The sequence below is a fragment of the Aspergillus pseudoviridinutans genome, assembly GCF_018340605.1.
Source record: "Aspergillus pseudoviridinutans IFM 55266 DNA, scaffold_1, whole genome shotgun sequence".
Taxonomy (NCBI): domain Eukaryota; kingdom Fungi; phylum Ascomycota; class Eurotiomycetes; order Eurotiales; family Aspergillaceae; genus Aspergillus; species Aspergillus pseudoviridinutans.
The window spans coordinates 4,913,437-4,938,208 of record NW_025091281.1 but is presented as its reverse complement, the minus strand read 5'-3'; the positions used below and the strand labels follow the sequence as shown (position 1 = coordinate 4,938,208).

The 24,772-nt window shown below is 53.6% G+C and overlaps 8 protein-coding genes across 8 annotated transcripts; 3 read left to right on the top strand and 5 right to left on the bottom strand.

Moving 5' to 3' along the window:
• Positions 1 to 305: 305 nt before the first annotated feature.
• Positions 306 to 890, bottom strand: Asppvi_001712 (uncharacterized protein; the record flags this gene model as incomplete). The annotated part of the gene is made up of 2 exons (XM_043298005.1): positions 306 to 389; positions 432 to 890. 2 exons carry the CDS (start codon positions 888 to 890, stop codon positions 306 to 308), a joined length of 543 nt encoding a protein of 180 aa, XP_043153940.1.
• A 345-nt stretch (positions 891 to 1,235) lies between these two features.
• Asppvi_001711 (glutathione peroxidase) lies at positions 1,236 to 1,804 on the bottom strand (the record flags this gene model as incomplete). Its single annotated transcript, XM_043298004.1, has 2 exons — positions 1,236 to 1,711; positions 1,765 to 1,804. The coding sequence occupies 2 exons, from the start codon at positions 1,802 to 1,804 to the stop codon at positions 1,236 to 1,238; spliced, it is 516 nt and encodes a 171-aa protein (XP_043153939.1).
• A 418-nt stretch (positions 1,805 to 2,222) lies between these two features.
• Asppvi_001710 (zinc-binding alcohol dehydrogenase family protein) lies at positions 2,223 to 3,403 on the top strand (the record flags this gene model as incomplete). The annotated part of the gene is made up of 2 exons (XM_043298003.1): positions 2,223 to 2,791; positions 2,854 to 3,403. 2 exons carry the CDS (start codon positions 2,223 to 2,225, stop codon positions 3,401 to 3,403), a joined length of 1,119 nt encoding a protein of 372 aa, XP_043153938.1.
• A 249-nt stretch (positions 3,404 to 3,652) lies between these two features.
• On the bottom strand, positions 3,653 to 4,211 carry Asppvi_001709 (EthD domain-containing protein; the record flags this gene model as incomplete). Its single annotated transcript, XM_043298002.1, has 2 exons — positions 3,653 to 3,982; positions 4,053 to 4,211. The coding sequence occupies 2 exons, from the start codon at positions 4,209 to 4,211 to the stop codon at positions 3,653 to 3,655; spliced, it is 489 nt and encodes a 162-aa protein (XP_043153937.1).
• A 331-nt stretch (positions 4,212 to 4,542) lies between these two features.
• Positions 4,543 to 5,796, top strand: Asppvi_001708 (alpha/beta hydrolase family protein; the record flags this gene model as incomplete). The annotated part of the gene is made up of 1 exon (XM_043298001.1): positions 4,543 to 5,796. One exon carries the CDS (start codon positions 4,543 to 4,545, stop codon positions 5,794 to 5,796), a length of 1,254 nt encoding a protein of 417 aa, XP_043153936.1.
• Positions 5,797 to 6,214: 418 nt separating this feature from the next.
• Positions 6,215 to 8,047, bottom strand: Asppvi_001707 (MDR family MFS transporter; the record flags this gene model as incomplete). Its single annotated transcript, XM_043298000.1, has 2 exons — positions 6,215 to 7,631; positions 7,701 to 8,047. 2 exons carry the CDS (start codon positions 8,045 to 8,047, stop codon positions 6,215 to 6,217), a joined length of 1,764 nt encoding a protein of 587 aa, XP_043153935.1.
• A 393-nt stretch (positions 8,048 to 8,440) lies between these two features.
• Asppvi_001706 (putative hybrid PKS-NRPS biosynthetic cluster) lies at positions 8,441 to 20,475 on the top strand (the record flags this gene model as incomplete). Its single annotated transcript, XM_043297999.1, has 3 exons — positions 8,441 to 12,665; positions 12,729 to 14,901; positions 14,961 to 20,475. The coding sequence occupies 3 exons, from the start codon at positions 8,441 to 8,443 to the stop codon at positions 20,473 to 20,475; spliced, it is 11,913 nt and encodes a 3,970-aa protein (XP_043153934.1).
• A 1,042-nt stretch (positions 20,476 to 21,517) lies between these two features.
• Asppvi_001705 (Zn(II)2Cys6 transcription factor domain-containing protein) lies at positions 21,518 to 23,080 on the bottom strand (the record flags this gene model as incomplete). Its single annotated transcript, XM_043297998.1, has 1 exon — positions 21,518 to 23,080. The coding sequence occupies one exon, from the start codon at positions 23,078 to 23,080 to the stop codon at positions 21,518 to 21,520; it is 1,563 nt and encodes a 520-aa protein (XP_043153933.1).
• Positions 23,081 to 24,772: the final 1,692 nt, after the last annotated feature.

The following is a 24,772-nucleotide window of genomic DNA, read 5'->3' as shown; positions in this document are numbered from 1 at the left end:
TCAGACTGTCAGTTGAACGGCTTGGTCGCCTGTGTCTCCGTTCTGTCCAGTATAGAATTAGCTTATATTAGTGTCTTTTCACCTATATTGCATGAAATAAAGTATATGGATAGCAGATATGATTACTACAGCAGCTGCAGCACCTGCAGCACCTATAGTTACTGCTGTTAATGCTCTTAAGCTTATCTTACCCGCCTAATTGGGTAATCAGAATGCCTACGCAGCTGGTGATATCATTAATTTGACAGCAGCTAAGACATCAGGTGATTCCGGGGCTCATTCATCTGAATTTGTTTTCAAATATCTTACTTAGGGGCGGGTCGGCGGTAGGCAATCATGCCAATTCCGATTGACTCTGCAGCTTTCCAACTTCCAGGTGCAAAAGGTCTCTAAAGGCTAAGTGTCTGCATAACTCCAACCCCAAAACACACCCAAGCCGCCAAATCCACCGTCACCATCCGAAGCAAGTTCCACCACAGCCAGCGCTCCAGATCGCGTGTGGAATGGCCCTTGGAACGGTCCTCGGAGATGGCGCGCACGATGGGAGCGACCACGGGCGCGTACAAGGCATGGCCGGCTGTGAAGGCGGCGCCGGCGGCGTACCAACGCAGGGACTGACTCTGAGCGAGCGAGGCTCGGTCCGTGACGATGTTGATGCCAGCTGTTGATAGCGAGAGGCCGAGGAGGACGAGGATCCAGGTCACGCCGCTGCGAAAAAAGGTTCGGAAGTAGGTGGGTAGGGAGCGATCACTGGCGGTTCGGTTGGCGGGGTGGACGAAGTTTCGGAGGAAGATGTTTTGGTCCCAGGCAAACCAGAGGCTGCAGGTTGAGCTCACGAGGGGAGCTAAGCGGAGGGCGATGAGGGGGTCGAAGATTACTCGTGAAGCCATTTGGGGGGTAGGGGGGGTATGGCGGGGACGATTGGGATTGTTGAGCTAGTAGGGCGTCCCGGTACTATATAATCCTTAGTCGAGTCAAAGATCAAGAACAGAGTGTGCTGTGCGCCTTTAAAGAGGGTTTAAATCATACGATATCGGAGATGCTTGATGGAAGTACTGAAGAAAGTCTCCGAAATAAGCGTCTCCGTATTCAATGGCGCAAGCTTGTCCGAAGCTCAACGCTACGGCACTGACTTCCTGTGCTCGCAACGAATAAACATGCACCTTTCGGACACAGAGAACTCGAAGCCGGCTCTTTCAATTGCCCATACACTCATAGTCCGGAACATGTGCTCATCAAAGTGAACTACTCCCAGCCTCGATCTCCCGAACGATGGTATTATGCAAAGACTGTGGGTTCACCATACTCCACCAACGCCCCGCAACCTGTCCATCAGCAGTGATGAGGAACTTCTCAAAATTCCATTTGATGCGCGTCAAGCCAAAAATCCCCGGCTGCTTCTCCTTCATCCACGACCACAAGGGTTCCGCATTCGGACCATTCACATCGACCTTTCCAAGCACCGGAAAGCTAACCCCGTAGTTCACCTGACAGAAAGTCTGAATCTCGTCGTTGGTGCCTGGATCCTGGTTGCCGAACTGATTGCAAGGGAATCCGAGGACGACGAATTTGCTGGGGTACTTCGAGTCGATTTGCTGGTATAGCTGCTCGAGTTCTCGGTATTGGGGAGTGAAACTGCATTTTGAGGCGGTGTTCACGACTAAGACCACGGTGCCTTTCAATGTAGATAGAGGGTAGGGTTTGCCTTTTTCTGTATGGAGGTACGTGTTAGTATCAAGAAATTTGGAACTCGGATATACGCACTGTCGAGGGGCTGAAACTCATAAAACGTTTTTGACGCCATGACTTAAACTTGCGTCGGCTTACACTTGAGCGGTAGTATCGCGAATGCAGAAGCTAGTTTCCCACCGAAAGCGTGTCAATGTCAGTCAACAACTTCATCAATAGGGCATGGGTCAGGTACGACAGGCTGAATAAATTCGGGCCGGAGTCGCGGACTTTTGGGCCATCTTTGGGGAGGGACCCCTCTCTGTACCGGAGACATTTTGCATGCAGGGAATATCGGTGCCATCCATGTATCAAATCCTACATACTCAGTAAGCTTGAAACCTCACCTCAAGATATATCCGGCCACTGTAAGATTCCGATGAGTTATATTTTCAAGAAATGGTCCCCAGCCTTAGTCCATCTTAATCTAATCGACAGAGACGACAATATCGCAACTGCCCCATCCATCACCCCCACAAACCCAAACACAAACAATGGGCTACAAACTCCACGAACCCGAGGAATCCATCGATATTCCCCAACTGCAACGCGCAATTGTATGCTTGCCCAATGGCCGGCTGGGCCACGTCCGGGACGCGCCCCTCCCCCCCTTAGCCCCGGACACGGTGCTGGTGCGCACGGCCGCGGTGGCTCTTAACCCGACCGACCACAAAATGGTCGCGAACTTCCCGACTCCGGGCGCAGTGTCTGGGTGTGATTTCGCTGGCACAGTAGTTGCCGTGGGATCTGCAGTGACCGAGCGGTTCAAGGTTGGCGATCGCGTGTGCGGTGGAGTGCATGGGGCGAACCCACTCGACCCCGCCGTCGGAGCCTTTGCTGAGTACGTCGGAGCCACCGCGGACATTCTGGCGGTCATTCCCCCGCATTTGTCGTTTACGAATGCGGCTGCTATCGGGGGCGCGGGTCCGGCAACAATGGCTTTGGCTCTCCGGGACGAGCTGGGGCTGTCGATCGATGCATCGTCCGAGCTAAAGGAGGAGTTTGTGCTGGTCTACGGAGGAAGTACCGCCACGGGGACGATGGCTTTGCAGTTTCTACGCAGGTAGGTGCTTTTTTTTTTTTTTATCCTGAGCCTATGTCGAATTTCACTGACCATAATATTAGAGCTGGTTATCGCGCCATCACAACCTGTTCGCCCGAGAATGTGGATCTAGTCCGCTCCTACGGCGCGGAGGTCGCCTTCGACTACCACTCCGAACGGTGCGCCGAAGAGATTCGGACCTACACCAAGAACACACTCCGGTACGTTCTGGACTGTATCACCGAGCMGGCCACCGTTGATCTCTGCCTGAGGAGTATCGGTCGCGCGGGAGGCAAGTACTGCGGGCTCGAGGCGTTTGCCGATGAGTTACGGTCACGTAAGGCTGTGTCCATGGAATGGGTGCTGGCGCTGAGCATCTTCGGCAAGCGGATCGCACTCGATAGGGGCTACGGCCGGGAGGCGGATCCCAAACATCGAGTGTTGGGTCGGGAGATGTTTGCGGAAGTGGAGCGGATGCTGCAGGATAAAGAGCTGAGAGCCCATCCGGTCCGTGTGATGAATGAGAGCTGGGAGGATATTCCTCAGGGACTGGCTTTGCTCAAAGCTAAGAAGGTCTCGGGGAAGAAGTTAGTGTATATTGTTGATCAGCTTCAGACGGGTTTATATATTTGAATGGAGCTACTTTTCTCTAGACCTACTACTGGTATTTAGAGCCTTTCTGTCCGCTTCCTGGTAATAAGTTCACCTTCACTTCCTCCTCTTGCTTGAGCCGCCTAACATAGAATTGACTCGAATTGCTTGATACCCAACGAAACCCCTCTTATGAGATAGGGCTTTACAACTCTAATCCGTCATGGTTTATATGTCCACTTATAACCCATACCTCAAATTCTCTAAAACTACCCATCCTAAGTACAAAATCTAATAATACTTAGCGGCCGGCTTATCCGGCAACGCGAAATCAATCCGCTCCGCAAAAGGCGGGTGTTGGGACTTTCCATCCGGGCCAATGTTAACCAGCTTCCCATCCTTGAGGAACACCTCCACCCAGGTCACGGCCACGGTGGTCGCATCAAGGCCAACGAACTTCTCAGCATCGACGTGCAGAGCCTTGAATTCCTCATCCGCAGACACGGCGAGGAGGGCAGACACATCGGTGAAGTAGTATTCGATGGTGACGTCGTGGTCGTCGATTTTCCAGGGAAGCTTCAGGCCGTAAGCCAGCTCGCGAGTGTGGCTGTTTCCGATTGCCTATGAATGGCAGCGTGAGTTATATTGTTGCATGTACTTTTGAGGGGTCTTGTAGGCAATGAGTACGAACCAATTGGTAGTGGAGGATCCCGTATTTCTCGTGGATCTTGGCGGCCTTGACTGCGTGGTCGCTTGAAATGAAGGCGTGAAAATCCTCCTCGGAGACCTCGGGGAGTTTGTAGTAGGAGCCTGCGAGACGGAGGACCTTTTTGTATTCAGTTTCAGACATGTTGGGCTTTGGTGGGTTTGGCGAGAAGGGTGGAATATGGACAAGGGCTTTGAAGTTGTGCATGAGAGAAGAACTCAGGAACCAGGAACGCGTTCCGGTCTCATTATATAGAGCAAACCCATAGCCAAAGTCCTCCGAGATTCGAATACTTCCGACACCGACCACGGTTGTAAATAAGCGACGAAAGATGAAAGCCCCCGTTCATTGTCCGAGACTTGCCCAAGCCGGCCCTACTTGATGCAAAATGTCTCCGATACAAGAACCACTAATTATGACCGCCATCATTTACGTATACGCATCGCTATTCCCTCAAAGTAGTCCTAAACCCAACATGTATCAATTTTTCCCCTCCTCCTCCTTCTTCAACTTCGAGTTCACGCGAGTAGTCGGCACAACCGCCCTCGGGGGGGCCGAGCTCGCAGAATGCCTCGATGCAGCCACGCAAATCACCAGCGATGACCCGGAGAGCTGGCACCGGGGCTGGCTTATCCAGGCCGAGAAGGCGAACGCTATAGCCCTGGAGGCTGTAGAGCACGGCGATTGCATTGCGGCCCGCGACGCCCTCCTGCGCGCCGCGAACTACTTCCGAGCCAGCCAATACATGTTCAATGACAGGCCACGGAGTCCGGATCCTCGCGTGCCGGAGTTTTTCGCACGCAGTGTCAATGCATTTCGTCAAGCGATTCCGATCTTGGGGCACCGGACGCACATCCTGGAGATTCCATACCAGGATGGGCATTTGCCGGGGTATTTGTTTTTACCGCGCCAGGGCGATGAGACTGGTCGGAAGGTTCCTGTGGTTGTGTGTATCAATGGAGCGGATTCGACGTCCGAGGAGCTGTATCTGCTCTATGGGGCGAGCGGATGCGATCGCGGATATGCGGTTCTGCTGTTCGATGGGCCGGGGCAGGGCGCCAGTTTGCGCCAAGGGGGGAGTGCCATGCGCCCCGACTGGGAGGAGGTGACGAGCCCCGTGCTGGATCATGTGGAGCAGCTGGCGAAGGAGCATCCCGAGTGGTCGCTGGATCTCTCGCGGATTGCGCTGGTCGGGGTGTCCATGGGGGCGTACTATGCGCTGCGAGGCGCCGTGAATCCTCGCGTCTCGGCGTGCATCGCCGTGGATCCTTTCTACGATATGTTTGACCTGGCTACGTCGCGCATGCCGCCTTGGTTTATTCGGGCCTGGCTCGCGGGCTGGATCACCGACGGGATGTTCGATGCAACGTGGCGGATGTTGTCGCGGTGGAATTTCCAGCTCAAGTGGGAGTTGACTCATGTTATGTGGATCTTTGGAAAGTCCTCGCCGGCGGCGGCTATGCGAGAGATGCAGAGGTATACGTTGAAGGGTGATGAGGAATCCGGGCAATATCTTCGTCAGGTGAAGTGTGGGGTTATGATTAGTGGGGCAGCGCAGACTATTTACACTGCGCCGGAGATTAGCACGTTGAGAATTGAGCAGGAGTTGGATCATTTGCCAGAGGAGAAACGGCATGTCTGGATTGCGAGGGATGCAGGAGATGGCGGATTGCAGGGTAAGGTCGGTGCGTGGCATTCTTCAGCAGAGGTTGTTTCAATTCTTAGATGAACAGTGGGATGTTAAGCGGAGTATTGAAGATATACATGGTTAGGGACAGAAGTACGGATGCAATGCAATGGGCAATATGATACCAGCTGCTGTTTACGAGCAGAATTGCACGGAAAGCATTTCAGGTCTTGAGATGAAAAATACAAGCTTGGCATCATTAAATTGTCAGTATCAATGAGAAAATTTCTTGTAAATCAGGCACTATCTCTATGTCTATCCTAAAGTGTTCATTCAGGGACACCATATAGTGAACTATTCCTATTCCTTAGTTACTAAGCAGTCTTGCCTCGCTAGGCGCCCACAGGAGTGCCATAGCCTTCCTTACAAGGGCGCAGCGAAATACTAACATGCGAATTCAGACATCTCTCACGTTGACTGTAATGCCTCTATGACCACACGGTTATCCTGAACACGCGATTCAGGCAGGCGGCAAAGTTCCATCCGAACCCTTCTTTGCCTCCTTCTCTTCCAGCCCGTAATCCGTCTCCAAATGCGACCGCAACTTAATGTTCTTCTCCAAGAAGCAGAGAAGAAATGACAACCCCGAAAACCCGATGGAGACCTGCCACACCACCCGCAGACTGCGGGAATACACGTCGATGGTCTCGGCTCGCACCTGGGCTGGGAGCGCATTGATGGTCGCACTCGAGGCGTAAGAGTATGCATTACCCCCGGTAAGCATGTCACGTACCGAGCTGTCGCTGATCGACGAGGCAAACTTGTCGAACTGATTGTTGAAGATGGCTGCGGGCACGGACAGACCCCAGATAATGCCGAAGCTGCGCACAAAGGCCCATAGTGCCGTGGAAGTCGCCGTGTCTTTCTCCTCGAGCCCGGCCTGGACCGCGGGCAGAAGGACGGGCATAATCGTTCCGGCGCCAAACGCAGCGACCATCTGGGTCAGCGTCCAGGCTGCTGTGGAGGAGTGGGCGCCTAGCACTGTGAAAGTGCCGAGGCCGATGGTGAGGAGGGCAAAGCCGACGATATGGAGCGCTTTGTAGTTGCTTGTCTTGGAGAGAATCGCGCCCGATACTCCGGCGACAGGGATCATGGAGATTACGGTTGGGAGAAGCTGTACACCGGAGCGCTCAGGGGAGGATTGCAGCACGGCCTGGAAGTAGACCGGAAGCATGTATAGAATCCAGAAGCTGAGGAGGCCGTGCATGAAGGTGTTGAAGAACGCTATGACGGAAGTGCGGTTGCTGAACAGTCGCAACGGGGTGGTCGGCTCTTTGACAAGCGGAGCTGCTTGGAAGAGAACAAATGCTGGCATTCCAAGGAGACCGATAATTAGAGGTGCGAGGACGTGGCCGGAGGACCAGGGATAACGAGTGCCGCCCCAACTGAGCGCAATCAGGATGGAGACAATTGCGCCAATCAGCAGCATGTTTCCGAGGTAATCCAAGCGCTTCAGCTTCTCCCCAATGGACATCTCACGGTTATAGTTCACTCGCAGGAAGAGGATCAGTAGAACCAGACCCGCTCCTCCGATCGGAAGATTGAGGTAGAAGACCCATCGCCAGCTGGTGTTGTTGACAATAGCACCGCCAATGAATGGGCCCAGTGATGTGCCGATGGCGAAGACGACAAACAGCAGCCCAATGTATGCGCCTCGCCGAGACAAGGGGACCAGGTCACAGATAATGAGATCGATGAGCATGTTAATTCCGCCTCCTCCAACGCCTTGAACCGCACGACCAGCAATGAGCATGGCCGTGCTCGAGGCACCTCCGCAAATACCACTGCCGAGGATGAAGAGGACGACGGAGAAAATCATGGGATACCGGCGACCCAGGACATTGGAGAGTTGTCCGTAGAGCGGTTGAAAGCATGCCCTATGTAGGATCAAACACATCAGACTTTGCACTCACGGCAAGCTTGCGCAATGAAGGTATTTTACGTACGTGGTCAAAAAGTAGGCGTTGGATACCCATGGGTAATTATCGCCGATGTGAAGATCAGCGACAATGGTAGGAAGAGCAGTGGACGTCACAGTTCCTTCGAGAGCAGCGAGCAAGGAAGTCACACACAGCGCAACGAAGACCAACCAAAAACGAAGATCATGATCGAAGGTCAACCCTGGCGCATCCTCCGAGACCTCGACTGGTGTATCAACCGACTCGGGAGGACTGTTCCTGGTTTCCATCACGTTCTTCGGTGAATCGCAAGTCGGAGTGCGTAATGGTAGAAGATTTGGGTTCTTTGCGACCCAGGGAAAAGCGAAGCAGAGTAAAAGCTTCGAGAAATCCATCTTCGCGGTCTTTTTGACATGTTCGGAGACATTTTGCAGTCGCAGATTCCGAGTCCGTATGTCGATGTCGTTGCAAAATGTCCCCGAATTCACTGCCTCAGGCATTCACATCCAGTTTCAATCGCTCTCACACTCACATTTCACACTCATCGGACACAACACACCTTAGATTTCACCATCCCGCTTACTGTATCAGCACACCCAATCAATCTAGTCGTCAATCAAGTGTGATATCGGAAAGATACTCAATCAGACCGTTTTTTGAGTACCCGAACACGAGATGTTTCATCGAGTGTGCCATAATATAAAAGATGATGGCTGTGTGCGCTGCAGGAAGAGACATTGCCCAACGAGAACAAGTCAACCATCAAAGCTTGTTCAGGGATCGATAACATGTCTACTGAACCTATCGCAATCATTGGCAGTGGCTGCCGATTTCCCGGACAGGCAGATTCGCCCGCCAAGCTCTGGGAATTACTATCAAAGCCCCGGGACGTCCTGCGCGAGATCCCAGCTGACCGCTACAACGCAGCTGGTTTCTATCATTCAGACGGGTTGCATCACGGCTCCAGCAATGTTCGCCATGCGTATACATTGACGGAGGATGTACGGACCTTTGACGCCAGTTTCTTCCAGATTAGCGCCAATGAAGCGGCGGCTATCGATCCCCAACAGAGGCTCCTACTTGAGGTTGTTTACGAAGCTCTAGAATCCGGCGGCCTGCCAGTAGAGAGCCTTAGGGGATCGAATACCGCTATCATTGTAGGCCAGATGTGCGCTGACTATAACGACATCCTTACTCGCGATATGGATACGCTTCCGACTTATTTTGCAACTGGAACCTCCAGAGCAATATTGGCGAATCGAGTCTCTTATGCATTTGACTGGCATGGCCCTTCCTGGACAATCGACACTGCATGTTCATCCAGTTTGGTCGCCGTTCACCAGGCAGTCCAGGCTCTCCGGGCAGGCGAGTCTCGTGTTGCCGTTGCTGCTGGTTCTAATCTTCTCCTCGGTCCTGAGCCATACATTGCTGAAAGCAAGCTGAAGATGCTCTCCCCCGACGGTCGATCTCGCATGTGGGATGATCGCGCGAATGGTTACGCCCGTGGTGATGGTGTCGCTGCGGTCGTTATGAAGAAGCTGTCAACGGCACTGGAGGATGGTGACAGTATTGAATGTGTCATCAGGGCCACGGGCGTTAATCAGGATGGGCGTACGAAAGGTATCACCATGCCCAGCAGCGACGCTCAAGCCGAATTGATTCGCGACACATACAAAGCTGGTGGCTTGGATCTCGTCAAAGATCGGCCACAATTCTTCGAAGCTCATGGCACGGGCACAAAGGCAGGAGATCCGCAAGAGGCGAGGGCTATCTTTAATGCTTTCTTTGGACCGGGAGCAGACGAGGACGAAAATGCCAGTCTGAAAGTTGGCTCCATCAAGACGATCATCGGACACACGGAGGGGACTGCTGGTTTGGCAGGTCTCTTCAAAGCTTCCTTGGCACTCCAAAATGCTCAGATCCCTCCCAACATGCATTTCCGCACCTTGAACCCCGAGATTGAGCCGTATTGGACGCGTCTGCGGATTCCGACTGAGCTGCAACAGTGGCCAGCCCATTCAGGCTCAGTTCGTCGAGCCAGCGTCAATAGTTTTGGGTTCGGTGGAACCAACGCCCACGCCGTCTTGGAGAGCTATTCAAACCTTCAGCAGCGACGCCCCAGACGCAGTGACTCTGTCATCATCCCCTTCGTCTTCTCAGCACAGTCCGAATCAGCTCTGGCTGACGTGATGGAAAGACTTGGCACTCATCTTCGACAGCACCCCGATACCGATCTTGCGGATCTCGCGTGGACTCTGTACCTGCGTCGGAGCTTGTGGCCGGTCCGAGCTGCCTGTTCCGGAACCAATGCCTCAGATCTAGCTAATAGCCTCTTTGTCAGCGCGGATAAGATTCGGAAGGGCAGTCAGTCTCCAGTTGTGAAGCCTGTCAGTATTGGCCAGGCTCAGCCACGGGTGCTGGGCGTCTTTACCGGACAAGGAGCGCAGTGGCCCACAATGGGACGCGAGCTTATCCGAAGCTCCCCTTGGCTAGAGCGTCGCGTGGACGAGTTAGAAAAAGCTTTATCTCGTCTACCTCAGGAGGATCGTCCGACGTGGTCGCTTAAAGAGGAAATGTTATCTCCTGCGGCCAAAGTTGGAGAAGCACGTCTATCCCAGCCGTTGTGCACCGCAGTCCAGATCCTACTTGTAGACTGCTTGAAAGCGGCAGGAATCGAGTTCTCCGCCGTTGTCGGTCACTCATCTGGCGAGATCGGAGCAGCATACGCCGCCGAGTGTATCTCGGACGAGGCGGCCATTTGGATCGCGTACTATCGCGGATTGCACACAGCGCAGGCAGGCGGCCTACAGGGAGAGCTGGGGGGTATGCTTGCGGTCGGAACATCTATGGAAGACGCCCAAGAGCTGTGCGAGCTGCCTACCTTTTCCGGCAGACTGACGGTCGCTGCTAGCAACTCCGCGGCGAGCGTGACAGTTTCTGGCGATAAGGATGCTGTCAACCACGCACACCTTGTCTTCCAGGATGAGAAGAAGTTTGCGCGCCCTTTGATTGTCGACAAGGCCTATCACTCTCATCATATGCGCCCTTGTGCGGACCCGTATGGGAGTTCCTTGGAGGCCTTACGCATCCAGGTGAAAGAGCCTCGCTGCTCGTGGTACTCGAGTGTATATGACGGGAAACTAATCACCGGCGTTGAAGGCCTCGAGGGACAATACTGGGTCGAGAACATGTGCCGTCCGGTGTTATTCTCACAGGCACTCACCAAGGCAATCCAGCGGTCCGATGATTCCTATCATCTGGTTCTTGAGGTGGGTCCGCATCCCGCACTGAAGGGACCTGCAACTGCGACTATCCAGGACGCGCTCAAACGGGAGCTTCCCTATACAGGGTTGCTACGGCGCAATTCCCATGACACAAAAGCCTTTGCCGATGCTATGAGTTTCATATGGGCTCGGTTTGGACGTGATGCACTGAAGCTTCCCACCCTGCAAGCGGCCTTTTCGGATACCAATGAAGGATACCAGCTGGTACGAAACCTGCCATCCTACCCCTGGGATCATAGTCGTCCTTTCTGGCATGAATCTCGTGTTATACATGATGAACTGTTTCGCGACTCTTTCCCACATCCCCTGCTGGGAAATCGTCAAACAAGCAACCCGAACCATGTCCAATGGCGGAATATCCTATCCCTCAAAGAGATTCCTTGGCTACGGGGACATTCTCTACAGGGACAAACCATTTTCCCTGCTTCAGGGTACATTTCGATGGCAATTGAAGCAAGTAGGTCGGTCGTGGGCCCCGAGCATAGCATATCCCTGATAGAGGTCCTTGACCTCGTCATCGATCGGCCAATCACATTCGATGAGGATGCTGCTGGAGCAGATGTTGTCGTGACACTTGCAAACATCGCGCGTGAATCGCAAGAAGGCTCTGATGGACTCTTGACCGCCACGTTCAACTGCCATACCACTGCTGGCCGTGGATCCAAGTCTCTCATCATGGCAGCACATGGTCGCGTCTGTGTCACATTGGACACTCCTCACGAAGACACCCTCCCTTCTGCACGCCAAGTGTTTGAGGATGTTATTCGGGTGGATGGGGAAAGGTTCTATGACGGGTTGAAAAAGCTCGGTTATGATTACACTGGGCCCTTCAAAGCACTAGATAACTTGGCACGATACCTCAATCTTAGCACTGGTGTTGTTTATCAGCCTGCATCTGATGCTGAAGGACTTACCGGCGTGCTTGTTCACCCTGCTATGTTGGACGCCTCTTTCCAGTCAGTGTTTCTAGCCTACAGCTGGCCGGGGGATGGCCGTCTTTCGTCGCTGCACGTCCCGACAAGCATCAAACGCGTGCAGGTAAATCCGGCATTGTGTGCGACCTCCGAGAAGAAGCTTCATTTCCACACCGAGTCCGAGGAAGGCTTGAAGGCCTCTATTAATGGAGATATCACGTTGTCGCGCACAGCTAATGAGCCCGCTGCTATTCGAGTCGAGCAGATCACCATCATTCCAGTCGTACCACCCACGGCTGCGGACGACAGGGTGCTCTTCGCGAGTGAAATCTGGGAGAATGCTGATCTTAATGATCCGGCCCTGGTCTCTTCGCCACCCTCTGTTAAGGAGGAGAAGACGGGAAGGGAAATCATTGCAGCCGCGCACAAGCATCTTGTCGACATCCCTAGCCTCGATGAGCCCGCTGATAAATATGCTGCTGGTATCGCCAGAATCAAGCGCCATCTGCTTGCACTTGCTGAGTCACAGGACGATGGCTCTACCACAATTGAGGGAGTAGACTCCGCTGCCGCTGAACAACCCGATTGGTCCGACTCGGGGAATATCGATCTAACTATCTTGACTGACACCGTAGATTTCCTATCCCAGGGCGGCCAGGAACATACAGCTAGCCACGTGCAGAAGCTTTGGGAAACCGACCTTCTTTCCCAATACTTTCAGCAAGGCTTGGGTGTGGCTAGCTCCAATAGCCAGCTGGGCCGGTTGCTTCGTCGTCTGTCGCACCGGTATCCGGCAATGAATATTGTTGAACTCAGTAAGTCTATCACTGGCCCAAAGGTGAAGCACGACACAGAACAGTAAGCTAACTTCCAGTCAGACGCGAGCAACCTAAGCTTGGCCGCATCAATCTTCAAAGACATCAACTCGGGGTTTTCATCTTATACCCTCGCCTCGCCAAAGTCTCGCATGGAAGTCTTCAAGGAGATCATGCCCTCAAAGGCACGGATGAGCATCTCAGCGATAGACTTCAAACGGGACGTCGAGGAGCAGGGCTACGCAGCCAACCAGTCTGACCTGATTATAGCCACTTTGGTACTGAGTGATGCCCCCGCTGACGATATGCTCAAGGCCGCTAGGCGCCTGGTCCGTCCAGGAGGCTATCTTTTCTTGCAGACTGTGGGAGAAGTGGCCCGCTTTGATCTCTACAGTGACACTGCCGAGACAATGCCGCTGACAGTTGCAGAATGGCATCGTCAGCTTCGACAACACGGGTTCGCTGGCATAGACGCGCTTTACGCATCATCTGCAGGTCAGCCATTGAGTATCATTGTCAGTCAGGCGACGAATGAGCGAGTCGCGCTCTTGCGTCAACCGCTGCTCAGCACTTCATCCGACTTGGGCCTCTCGGAAGTGGTTCTACTAGGAGGTACGAGCATGTCCACGCTCAGACTAATTGAGGATCTGTCGGTCCATTTATCTCCCAAATGTCCCCGAATTACGAGACGCGACTCCTTGAATGACATGGCCTATAATCCAATTAACGCCCTCAGCACAATCATCTGTCTCAGTGATTTGGATAGTCCCGCCTTCAAGAATCTGCGAGAAGATACATGGAGCGCATTGAAGACGCTTTTCGACCGGTCGCAGAACATCCTCTGGCTACTCCGAGGGGCGCGTAGCAGCGAGCCATACTGTAACGCTACTGTTGGCTTTGGGCGGACTGCGAGGCTCGAAATGCCGCATGTGAATCTCCAGTTCTTGGATATCGGGAATGACATCGAGGCAGCAGACGCGCGAGTTATTGCAGAGCATGCTTTGCGTCTCTGTCTCTTTGGTAAGGAGGGACAAGATTCGACCAGTGCTTCTTCTGTGCTCTGGTCGAACGAGCCTGAACTTCTGATCCGGAAAGGTAAGATATATATTCCTCGGGTTATTCCACACAAGGCTCAGAACGATCGATATAATGCGTCAAGACGGCTGGTCACCCAGTCTGTCAATCCTTCAGAGACTGCGATCTGCCTGCAGAGAGCCTCGTCGGGCGAAACTACTATTCACCTGGACCACACGCTTCAGTTGTCGCCAGCGGACAATATGGTACTGGCCAGCGTGATTTATTCCGCTGCGCAACCGCTAACTCTAGCGTCTGGCAAGACTCGGTACCTCGTCTTTGGACGCTGCAAGGCGTCGGACAGGACGCTATTCGCACTGGCTCCCAGACTAGCCGGTCGGGTCGCTGTGGAGAAAGGGCTTTGCATTTTCCATGGAGATAAGGGCCGGGGGGTCACCCCTGCTGACCTTGTTCTAATCGAGTATTTGACAACCCACCTGCTCATCCAAAGCAGTTTGCGGAACGCTGTCTCCAAGAGCAGCGTTGTTGCTTTCGATGTCGATTCCCATTCCCGAACCATTCTCTCCAGCCTTGCTCGAGCCGGGGAATACAACATAGTCTGGGCCACGCACGCCAAGACCAGTAACCCACACGACATCGTTCTACATCGCAGAGCCAATGATCGAGAGTTGAGGGCATCAATCGCCATCCGACCATCAGTCGTTCTCGATTTCTCGCAATCGCCCCAACATGACTCTGCAGCCCGTCGTCTCTCAGCCATGTATGATTGCCGGCTGATTGAGATGCAACGTGTGCGAGGCGCAGGAGCCTGTACTCTTCCCGACAACAAGGGCGTGGAAGCGCTCCAGCGAGCGTACGAGCAGTTCCGCATCGACGGGGCTGGCGACGCTACTCCATCTCCTAGGCATCTTGTTCATCTCGCGGAGCTGCCGCAGACCCTCGATTCTCCTTATGCCCTTATCGACTGGCAGGCACAATCTGTCGTGGCGCAGCTGGACTCCGCTGAAGCACAGCCTTTGTTCCACGCCGATCGAACTTATTTGCTCGTAGGTCTTACCGGTGGGCTGGGACTGTCGCTTTGTGAGTGGATGGTCCGACTGGGAGCTCGACACCTAGTCATCACCAGTCGGACTCCCAAGGTAAATGTGCGGTGGATACAGTCCCTCCGTCGGGAGGGAGCAGTGATCACTGTAATTGCTAGGTAAGAGACATCTCTTTTCCCGAAACTATGCCAGAGAGGCATTAACAACCAGAATCTAGTGATATCACGGACCGCCAATCGGTACAGACCCTATACGAGCAACTGAAGAAGACAGCTCCACCCATTGCCGGCGTGGTCAACGGAGCCATGGTTCTTCGGGACTCCTCCATCTACGACATGGATGTCGAGAAGATGGGCACAGTGCTGCGCCCAAAGATCGACGGCAGCCGATACCTCGATTCCATCTTCACAGCGCGCCACCCTCTCGACTTCTTCATCATGCTATCCTCTCTAACGGGTGCCTGCGGCAACAGCGGACAAGCCAACTACACAGCGGCCAACATGTTCATGGCCGGGCTTGCAGCGCAACGCAAAGAGCGGGGACTGGTAGGCTCGGTAATTGATATCGGGGCCATGATGGGCGTGGGCGTACTGGTGCGCGACCGTAGCTACGCTCTGCAGCTCCAACTGCGCGATTACGGCTATCTATGGATGTCCGAGCACGACTTCCACCAGAGCTTCGCCGAGGCCATTCTGGCCGGCCGGACGGACAACGCGCTGGAGAACCCGCAGGTGTTGGCGGGCATCCGGCTTTGTCGCCGTGATCAGTTGGATACCGTGCAGTGGGCGCAGAATCCTCGCTTCTCCCACTGTATTCTGCCGACTGAGTCAGTCTCACCTTCCGCCCAGGGACAGGCACAGTCAATGGTTCCTCTTAMGACGCGTGTGGCGGAGGCGGCTGACGAGGCTGAGATTCGACAAATTGTGGAGGATGCCTTTTTGCATAAACTTATAATGGCTCTGTCTTTGCCGGAACTTGAGGATGCGCCAGCCCGCGCCAGATTGCTTGGTCAGGGTGTGGATGAGCTCGGGGTTGATTCCCTTGTGGCGGTAGACATTCGGTCGTGGTGGCTGCGTGAGCTGCGGGTGGATATGCCTGTGCTGAAGATTATGGGAGGCACTGCAATCAGCGATTTGATCGCCTACGCGGTCAAGCAGCTCCAGCCTGCAGCCGTGGAGGGGAGCGCTAATGAGCCGCTCGACAAAGCCCCGGAGCAGGTTGACGAAGCTTCGAAGCAGGTTGAGGAAACTTGCAAGCGGATCGAAGAGGAGACTGCATCTATCCACTCCACAAACAGCTCCGAAGCTGAAGAGATGATATCTATGATATCTACTCCTTTGAACGGCTCCATTCCGTCCATGGCCACCAGCGAGCCTGACACCACCAAGACTGAGCCACCGCCAGTCGTGCAACGCGAGCCAATGTCGTATGGACAACGTCGATTCTGGTTCTTGTCCAAGTACCTCGAAGACAGGACGACATTCAACATCACCTGCTTGATCCGACTCAGCGGAGATCCTGCTACGGACGCCCTAGCGCGAGCTGTCCACGCACTTGGCAACAGACATACCGCCTTGCGGACTTGCTTCTTTGAGGGAGAGGAGGGCGAAACATGGCAAGGGATTCTGCCCGAATCCACGCTGGGGTTGGAGAAGGGCTCCGTCCGAAACTACGATGAAGCCGTTGAACAATTCCATCTCATGCACGCGCACGAATACAACCTTACCATGGGTGAGAGTATGCGCATCCAGTTCTTGTCGGGGCCCTCTCAGACCTACTATCTCCTTATCGGATACCACCACATCAACATGGATGGGATTAGTCTGCAGGTGGTTTTGAAAGATCTCGAAGCGGTCTACAACGGAAGGGCGCTGGGGTCCGAACCACTTCAATATCACCAATTCTCTACCTGGCAGTACCAGCTGGTAGAGAGCAACGCCGTTCAATCCGATATTGAGTACTGGCGCAATGAGCTGCGCGATATGCCTGATATTCTCCCCATCTTGTCTGTCTCCACACGGTCAACCCGCCAGCCAATGCTGCGATATGCGCATCATCGCGTAGACTTCAAGATCCCGCGAACTCTCGGAGCGAAGATMAAGCAAGTCGCACGCAAACATCGAGCCACCTCGTTCCATTTCTATCTGTCCGTGTTCAAGGCTTTGCTATACTGCTTCTCAGGAAGTCACGACCTCGTCATCGGGGTGGCCGACGGCAACAGAAACCATCTCAGCGGCGCACCCGACAGTGTGGGCTTCTATTTGAACCTTCTACCAGTCCGCTTGCGCGGAGATGGTCAGCGTCAATTCACGCAGGCGCTAGAAGAGGCACGTACCCAAGCGCATTCGGCCCTGGCGCATTCCAAAGTCCCCATCGACGTGCTATACAATGAGCTGCGGATCACCCGATCATCATCATACACTCCCCTATTCCAGGCTTTTGTGAACTATCGTCAAGGCGCGCAAGAGAGTCTGCCGTTCGGTAATTGCCGTCTTGAAGGCGATAAATATGAAATTGGGAAAACGGGGTACGACATTATCTTGGATGTGATCGAGAACACGGAGTCCGAGGCCACCATCATGTTTGTGACGCAGAGGTATCTGTACTCGGCGGAGCAGACCGAGATCCTAGCGGCCAGCTTCAAGCAGCTGCTGAGCGCCTTCAGCCAGGATCCGGAAACCCGGCTGGATGAAGCGCAGCCGTACGCGGCTGAGGATGTTGAAAAAGCTATCGTGTTGTCACAGGGCCCAAAATATGCGCTGCAGTGGAAAGGCACTCTGGTAGACCGCGTTGACGAAATGGTTGCTCGCTTCCCCAAACGGCCCGCGCTCGAGGATGGTTCGCTATCTTTGACATACGCGGAGACGTCTGTCCGCGTGCACGCCATCGCCGCGCTTCTGTTGAGTCACGGTGCAGTTCCCGGTTGGAAAGTGGCTGTGTTCCAACAGCCTACCATCGACTGGGTCTGCTGCATGCTGGCTGTCCTCCTGATAGGAGCGGTATATGTCCCGTTTGACCCTAAGCTTTCACTCCCTCGACTCCAGCGGGTCGCCCAAAGCTGCATGCCGGAGGCGGTTCTCTTTCACTCAGCTACCGCAAATGATGTCCCTGAGCTGCTGGCAGGACAGCCCGACGTGATCTCCATCGACGTCGCCGGGGCGGCGATGACGAACCAAACCACTGTCGCGAATCGATCAAAGCCAGATTCCGCCATGTTCATCCTGTACACAAGTGGCTCCACAGGCCAACCCAAGGGAGTCATCCTCCCCCATTCGGCATTTTCCCATAAGATCGAAACATCAAGCCAGATGTTCGAGCTCGGACCAGAGATGGCTATGCTTCAGCAGAGTGCGCTAACGTTCGACATGTCCGTTGCGCAAGCATTCATGGCCCTATGCAATGGAGGTCGCCTGTTTATACTCCAAAGGGAATACCGTGGCGACCCAGCCGCGATCCTCGATCGGATTCTAGAACGCGAACTGACCCATACCATGGCAACTCCCTCGGAGTACGAAAGCTGGTTGCAACTCGCCAACTCGCTGCCCCAGCAAGCGTCTGCCCTTGCCGCGTCCAAATGGCAAGTTCTGTTTTCGGGCGGTGAAAAAATCAGCGACAGCCTCAAGCACGAGCTCCGGACGCTCGACAAGCAGGACTTGCACTTACAGAACGTGTACGGACCGACGGAGGTGAGTATCTTTTCGCACTCGTTCCGGGTCGACTACCGTTTACTTTCCAATAAACCCGTGCCTTTAGGCCCTGTCAATGCGAATTACTCTGCTTTTGTGGTGGATCGTAATCTGAAGCCGGTGCCAGTTGGGGTGCCAGGTGAAATCGTCATTACCGGCCCTGGAACTGCACTCGGATACCTGAATAACGAGGACTTGACCCGTGAGAAATTTGTTCGGTTCACGCTTCCACGATCCAGCTCCGTGAGCGTCAGGGGCAGGGATGTGCGAGGGTATCGTACCGGTGATCGCGGCAGGATGCGACCGGACGGTATCTTGGATTTCGAAGGCCGAATTGGTGGTGACACCGAGATAAAGCTTCGAGGTCTGCGCATGGACCTGAACGATATCGAATGCGCGCTGCTTGAGGCGGCGCAAGGACGGCTGACGACGGTCATCGTCACGGTTCGAGGAGACGCTGACGCGCAGTACCTCTTAGCGCATGTGGTGTTCCATCGCAAACAGCAACAGCAATTGAGTTCGGAGGAGCAACGAGCGTTCGTGGATGCTCTCACGCCGCGCTTGCCTTTGCCCCAGTATATGTGGCCGGCAGCGGTTATTATTGCCGACTCGTTGCCCGTCAACACACATGGCAAGGTAGACCGACGCGCGATCGAGGCCCTGCCCTACCATGTCACTCCCCTCATCAGCACCACAGGCATTGAATCCAGTCTCACCGAAGCAGAGGCACATCTCCGAACGCTGTGGAAAAAGATCTTACCCCCGGCAGTAGCCCAGCTGCATCAAATCGGCCCCATGTCGGACTTCTTCCACGTGGGGGGAAACTCAATGCTCCTTGTGAAACTCCAGCAATCCATCACCCGAGCCTTTGGTCGGAAAATCGCGCTGGTCGACTTGTTCGAGCGGACAACTCAGGCCAAGATGGCCGCGTATATCGCCAGCACCGACGCCACCGACAAAACCTGGGACAGGATCGACTGGGCCCAAGAAATCGTCCTTGACGCAGACCCCATAGCAACCCAACCTCTGCAACCCAAACCACGCCGCAACCAGCAAGGCCAAACCATCATTCTCACAGGCGCAACAGGCTTCCTCGGCCAAGTCCTCCTCCAGCAACTCCTCGCAGACCCCACCATAAAATTGGTCCACTGTATCGCCGTCCGATCCCCCTCTCGCCTGCTAGCCACCATCCCCTCCGACTCCGTGTCCCGGGTGACCATCCACTCAGGCGACCTCGCCCTCCCTCTATGCGGCCTGGATCCCGGCACCAGCGACCGCATCTTCGCATCAGCAGACACAATCATCCACAACGGCGCGGACGTGCACTTCCTGAAAACCTATCCAGTCATGCACTCCGTCAACGTCGCCTCCACAAAATGGCTAGCGCACCAGGCCCGCACTCACCACCTAGCCCTGCACTTCGTCTCGACAGCCAGCGTGATCCAATTCGCACCACCATCGGAAACCAACACAGGATTCCCCGCTACCTCCGTCGCAGCCTTCCCTCCACCTACCAATGACGGTAGCGGAGGCTATGCAGCCAGTAAATGGGTGAGCGAGATGTATCTCGAGCAGGCAAGTCAGCAATGGGGCGTAAACGTGCACATCCACCGACCGACGGCCATCACGGGCCCCGAAGCACCAGTGCAGGATATTTTTCCGAATGTGGTGCGGTTCTCGCGGGCGATGAGAGCTGTTCCTGTGTTAAGGAGCGTTTTGGCGGGTTGGCTTGATTTTGTGGATGTGGAAAACGTCGCGAGGCGGATTCTCGCGCTGGTGAGGTCTGACCGTCACGACCGAGACAACGGCCGAGCGAATGAGGAACCACCAAAGTTCCATCATCACGCTGGGGACGTGGTGATGCCTGTGGAAGGGTTCAAGGATCATTTGAGGAAAGAGACTGGGGAGTACGTCCGGACCTTGGAGCTGGCGGACTGGATCCAGCAGGCGGTGCAGGCGGGGATGAGCCCCATGGTTGGAGAGTATCTTAGATTGTTGGCGAGGCAGCAGGAACCGATCTTCTTGCCTTTGGTTTTGCCCTCTTGATGTTTTTATTTCTTTTTCTTGTTGATTGTTGAAGATGTTTTTAGATTGTTTGTTAGACAAATACTGTACACGGGATAGAAAGGAAACTTGATAGATAGACGTGATTGAAAATTACAAGTGAATGTTACATGACCGATTTTCACCATTGAAGTCGACGGGGGATTGCCGTATCTAGACTGGTCGTGGATTGGATATGGGTTGATCCACATGATGTTTGATCCAACCCAGATAGATTATGGTTGATCCACCACCTATCCAACCCAATCTTATATCCATGTGGATTGGATAATGGATATATCCATACTACCTAGTCAGGTGACCTCTGGTATTTAGATTACTACCTATTTTTCTAGTATTCTAGCCACTCTACCAAGATATCTATAAATTATATTATATAATATAGTTTACTATATAAATAATTAAATATTATATATTACCTATTAGATAACCTAATATAGGCATAATTAGGGAGGTAGGGGTGCCCCCTAAGGGTGGGATGAAAAGTAGTGCGGACACTGCGGAGATATATATATCTACCACAACTATCCTGATTGCCAACCTTTATAATCTAAAATCTACTATAACTCTAGTTTCTCTTAGTAGATCTAATATTTTTATTTTATAAATAGATAAATAGGACTATTCTCTATCTGTAGATATAAGAATATTCCCCTATCTAGGCCTAGGTTAGGTTAGATAAGCTTATCAGCTTCTAGAGGCCCTAGATCACATGATTCACATCATTCACATGCACCCAATGGGTTATCCATATCCATATAGATTAGGCAGGTTCAACCCATATCCACGTGGGTTGGATCAGGCCTACCTAGATCCAACCCAAATGTGGATTGGGTGGGTTGGATATGGATTTGTGGATTGGGTGAGCCAGTCTAGCCGTATCTATGAAAAGCCTGAACGATGAAAGGCATAATGACCACAGGATTCTAAGTAATGAGGGGATCTACGAGCTGTATTGTTCTAGAAAAGCAACATAGGGAACTCCTTCTCAGCGCCGAAGATTTTCTCGTCCTCCTCATCATTCTTACAGACAGGTATCATTAATACACTTGCGGATCTTCTTGACGAGCATCCGCAACGGCACCAACCGAGCCGCACGGCCCCCAGTGGAACCGGTCCAGTCCGGAACGGCAGGTCCGCGGCCACTGCGGGCCTCCTGCAGCGCCAGAGCCTCCAGAACAGACATATACGTCCCCGGAGCGGACAGAATATGCCCCGCACCTGTCAACAGGATCTCCACGCCGCGGTCGATGCGTTCGAGCAGATCGCAGCTCAGCTGCAAGACTACTGTGATCTGCAGTACTCCGTCTAGTTTCAACGTCGACCCGTCCAAGTGCACGTTAGAGAAGGGCGCGGAGCCCGAGAAATTGTCCAGGACGGCTAGTGGGCCGGTCAGATCGCCTGCCGGGGTGTATCGCGCGACGAAGGACCGGACGGAGGCATACAGATCGGTGAGAACGCTGCGGTACAGGCGGATGAGCAGCACGTGGCAGGTCATGATAGTTAGACAGATGGGGAATTGAGTCTGGCAGGCGGGTGGGAGGGCTGGATGCGGTCTTCGCAGTTTCTTGTCGGGGTGGCTGTTGCTGCTGCTCTTCTCCTGGCCTCCTCGGGACCAGGCTTGATTTCGCCCTGTGCCGGAGCCGGGAGGGGATGCAGTTGACAGATTGTCTAGGGCAGGTAGTGTGAACCAGGATGAGGTGTCCTGAGCTGGGGCTGAAACTGGGCGATGATTGCCATGATACATGAGGTCCTCGTCGTCCGAATCCCGGGATGAGTCTGTTGCAGCACGATCTGGCGGTGGAATGCTGCAGACTGACTGGCGATAGGAGGAGACGAAGGATTGGATGATTTCGAGGAAGGTTTGTGAACAGCGCATCACCTGGTGCATTGGATGGTCACTCTGGGTGTTTGCAACGTCAGACAAGCGCGAGCCGAGAGGGTGCGTGTCGGCCGATGAGCCATTTGGGAAGGGTTCGGTTCGGTCCGTCACCTGGCTTTCGATCMGATATACGTGTTCCAGGAGCGTGCTATGAAGCTTCCACAAGCGCTCGATATTCTCCTCCTGAGGGTTGACGGCTGTGAAGTCGGTCGGGCCGACTGCGTCGGGCTGCGAGCCCATGGCCAGATCGGCGAAAGCAGATGTGTCGAATACACTCATGCTTGGAAAGTCAAGATCATAACCCATATCTCCCTCGTTGAAGCCCAGTTCTGGTAGCTCATTCATCGCATCCATTCCGCCCATGACGAGGTCGGGTAATCGGCGGGTGGTGGTAGAGGAGGGTGGGGTCGAAGAGTCAGCCCCAGTGTCGTTGGATCGCGTTTCATCGGACGCCTTGCTAGATTTGCGACTGTAACGACGTTTGGGATTCAGGGAGCGCGGTCGGCCCATAGGCATGGGAGCGCTGGTGACACAGGCCAAATTGTTTCGGGCGCAGCGATCGCACGCGATTGACGTATCCATCMGGTGGGCCGTACGATCACATCGAAGCTTCTGACTGCGACACCGGTCACAGGCGTGGCGTCGGAATGGCCTCGGGTTTTGACTTCCAGCATCAGACTCAGCCTGTGGTGTAAGGCGGTTCATTTTTATTCGCAGAACAGCTTGATAACTTTGATATAAATCGGATGAACTGACGGACTGCAGATGAAGCGAATGGACTGACTTGGGGTACGTATAAGTAATGGTAAGTCTTCCACACATATTGAGGGGGCCTGGAGCACTCTAAGGGCGTATGAGCTACACTGGTAACAGTATCAAGTATGCATAAGTGCTTGTAAGCGATCTACTAGTTGAGTAAAGTCTCCTGCAACATCACGAGGAAAGGTGGGGCCCCCGGAATAGTATTATTGTCTACCAGCTTGGCCACAACAGAAACCTCTCACCTGAAGATAGTCAGACTGCGGCCTCTTCCCTTAGGTCTAGTCCCCAGGCTCAGTTGTTCCCCAAGCAGCGGGGTTTGAGTGTCTAATGAAGACGACTCCGTATTTCTTGGTAGGGGCCGGTTTTACTCCAGTCAGACCTGGTGATTTCGTTAGTTCGCTCCACCGACGGCACTAAAATCCACCCCGCTCTAAGCCATGAAGCCTGGACATAGTGGTCAGAATCTGGCCTTAAATAGAGCCATTCTATCGCTAGTTTTTAGCTGGATTCAAGTCCTTGTTGCAGCCCTGTTATGGGACGAACAGAGATGGATCTTCCTATCTAAGCGTGCCGTATCAACAAGAAGGATTAGCTGGGGAACAGGAAGTTGGGCGGGGTCGCTAGGTGTCAACAAACCACCATTCCGGCGAATGGTAGAGTAAGGTAGAGAGAATCGAGACAGCCTATCATGTTGGCAATCGACCATTCGCCCCGAGGTCATTCGTCATGTTAGAGACCTGTATACGCGAAGGAATATGAGGTCGTATTCTCCTATCCTTGGCGGTCTGCTGTTGCCTTGCCATAGGAATCTCATCTCTGCAAGGGTAAAGGCGGTGCATAATGGCAGAATGAATTCGTAGTCTCGGTCTCTCGGAGGCTGCGAGTTCCAACGGCTCGTAGGTTTTTTTCCGGTCATGACCGAAACAGTCCTTGTAGGCGCGCTAGGGGGTGAGTACCTGCCCGCAAGACCAATAAGAGGTCTCTTTTCGTAGTCATCAACTGAGTCTTCAGCATCTGTCCCCCACAGGGCCCGGATATATTTACCGTGGAAGACCCTCTCGACCCTGGCAGGGGAACCCCCTTGTATTCCATTTTTCTATCCAAAATTATATGCATACCACAATACCTAGGGTCGATATATTATATAGCATAGCTGCTGCTGCTCCTTAGCCTTTCACGAGTGCCTTGTCAGCCAAGAGTTGTCCGATCTGGCCATTTTCTCGTTTCTCAGTCTCGCCAAGCCTTTCAGCGCAAATTTCCTTTTGCAGTAAGCGGCCTTACTCTAGCCGCCATCTATTCGGTACTCGGAAGCCGCGTCAACGCGATCAACGGAGAACGGCGGGCGGTGCAACCGCGCTTTATTCTCAATAATCCAGGTGTTGTGAAACGGAGCTTGCAAAATCTGGGGAGGAGTTGCTGGTTGATTATAGTCTACACAGAATTATCTGCATTCAGTTTTTGATCCCAAGGGGTGGAGTTAAATATCCACGGTTTAAAATCTTTTAAGACACTCAGAAACAGGTAGTACTAGTTTAAGTCCTGTTGAATTAGATTACCGCTTACCGAATGGAGAAATTCGGCCATTCCTTCGATAAACCTTCCAGTATAGGTGATTCGGCCAAGATGATCATGCAT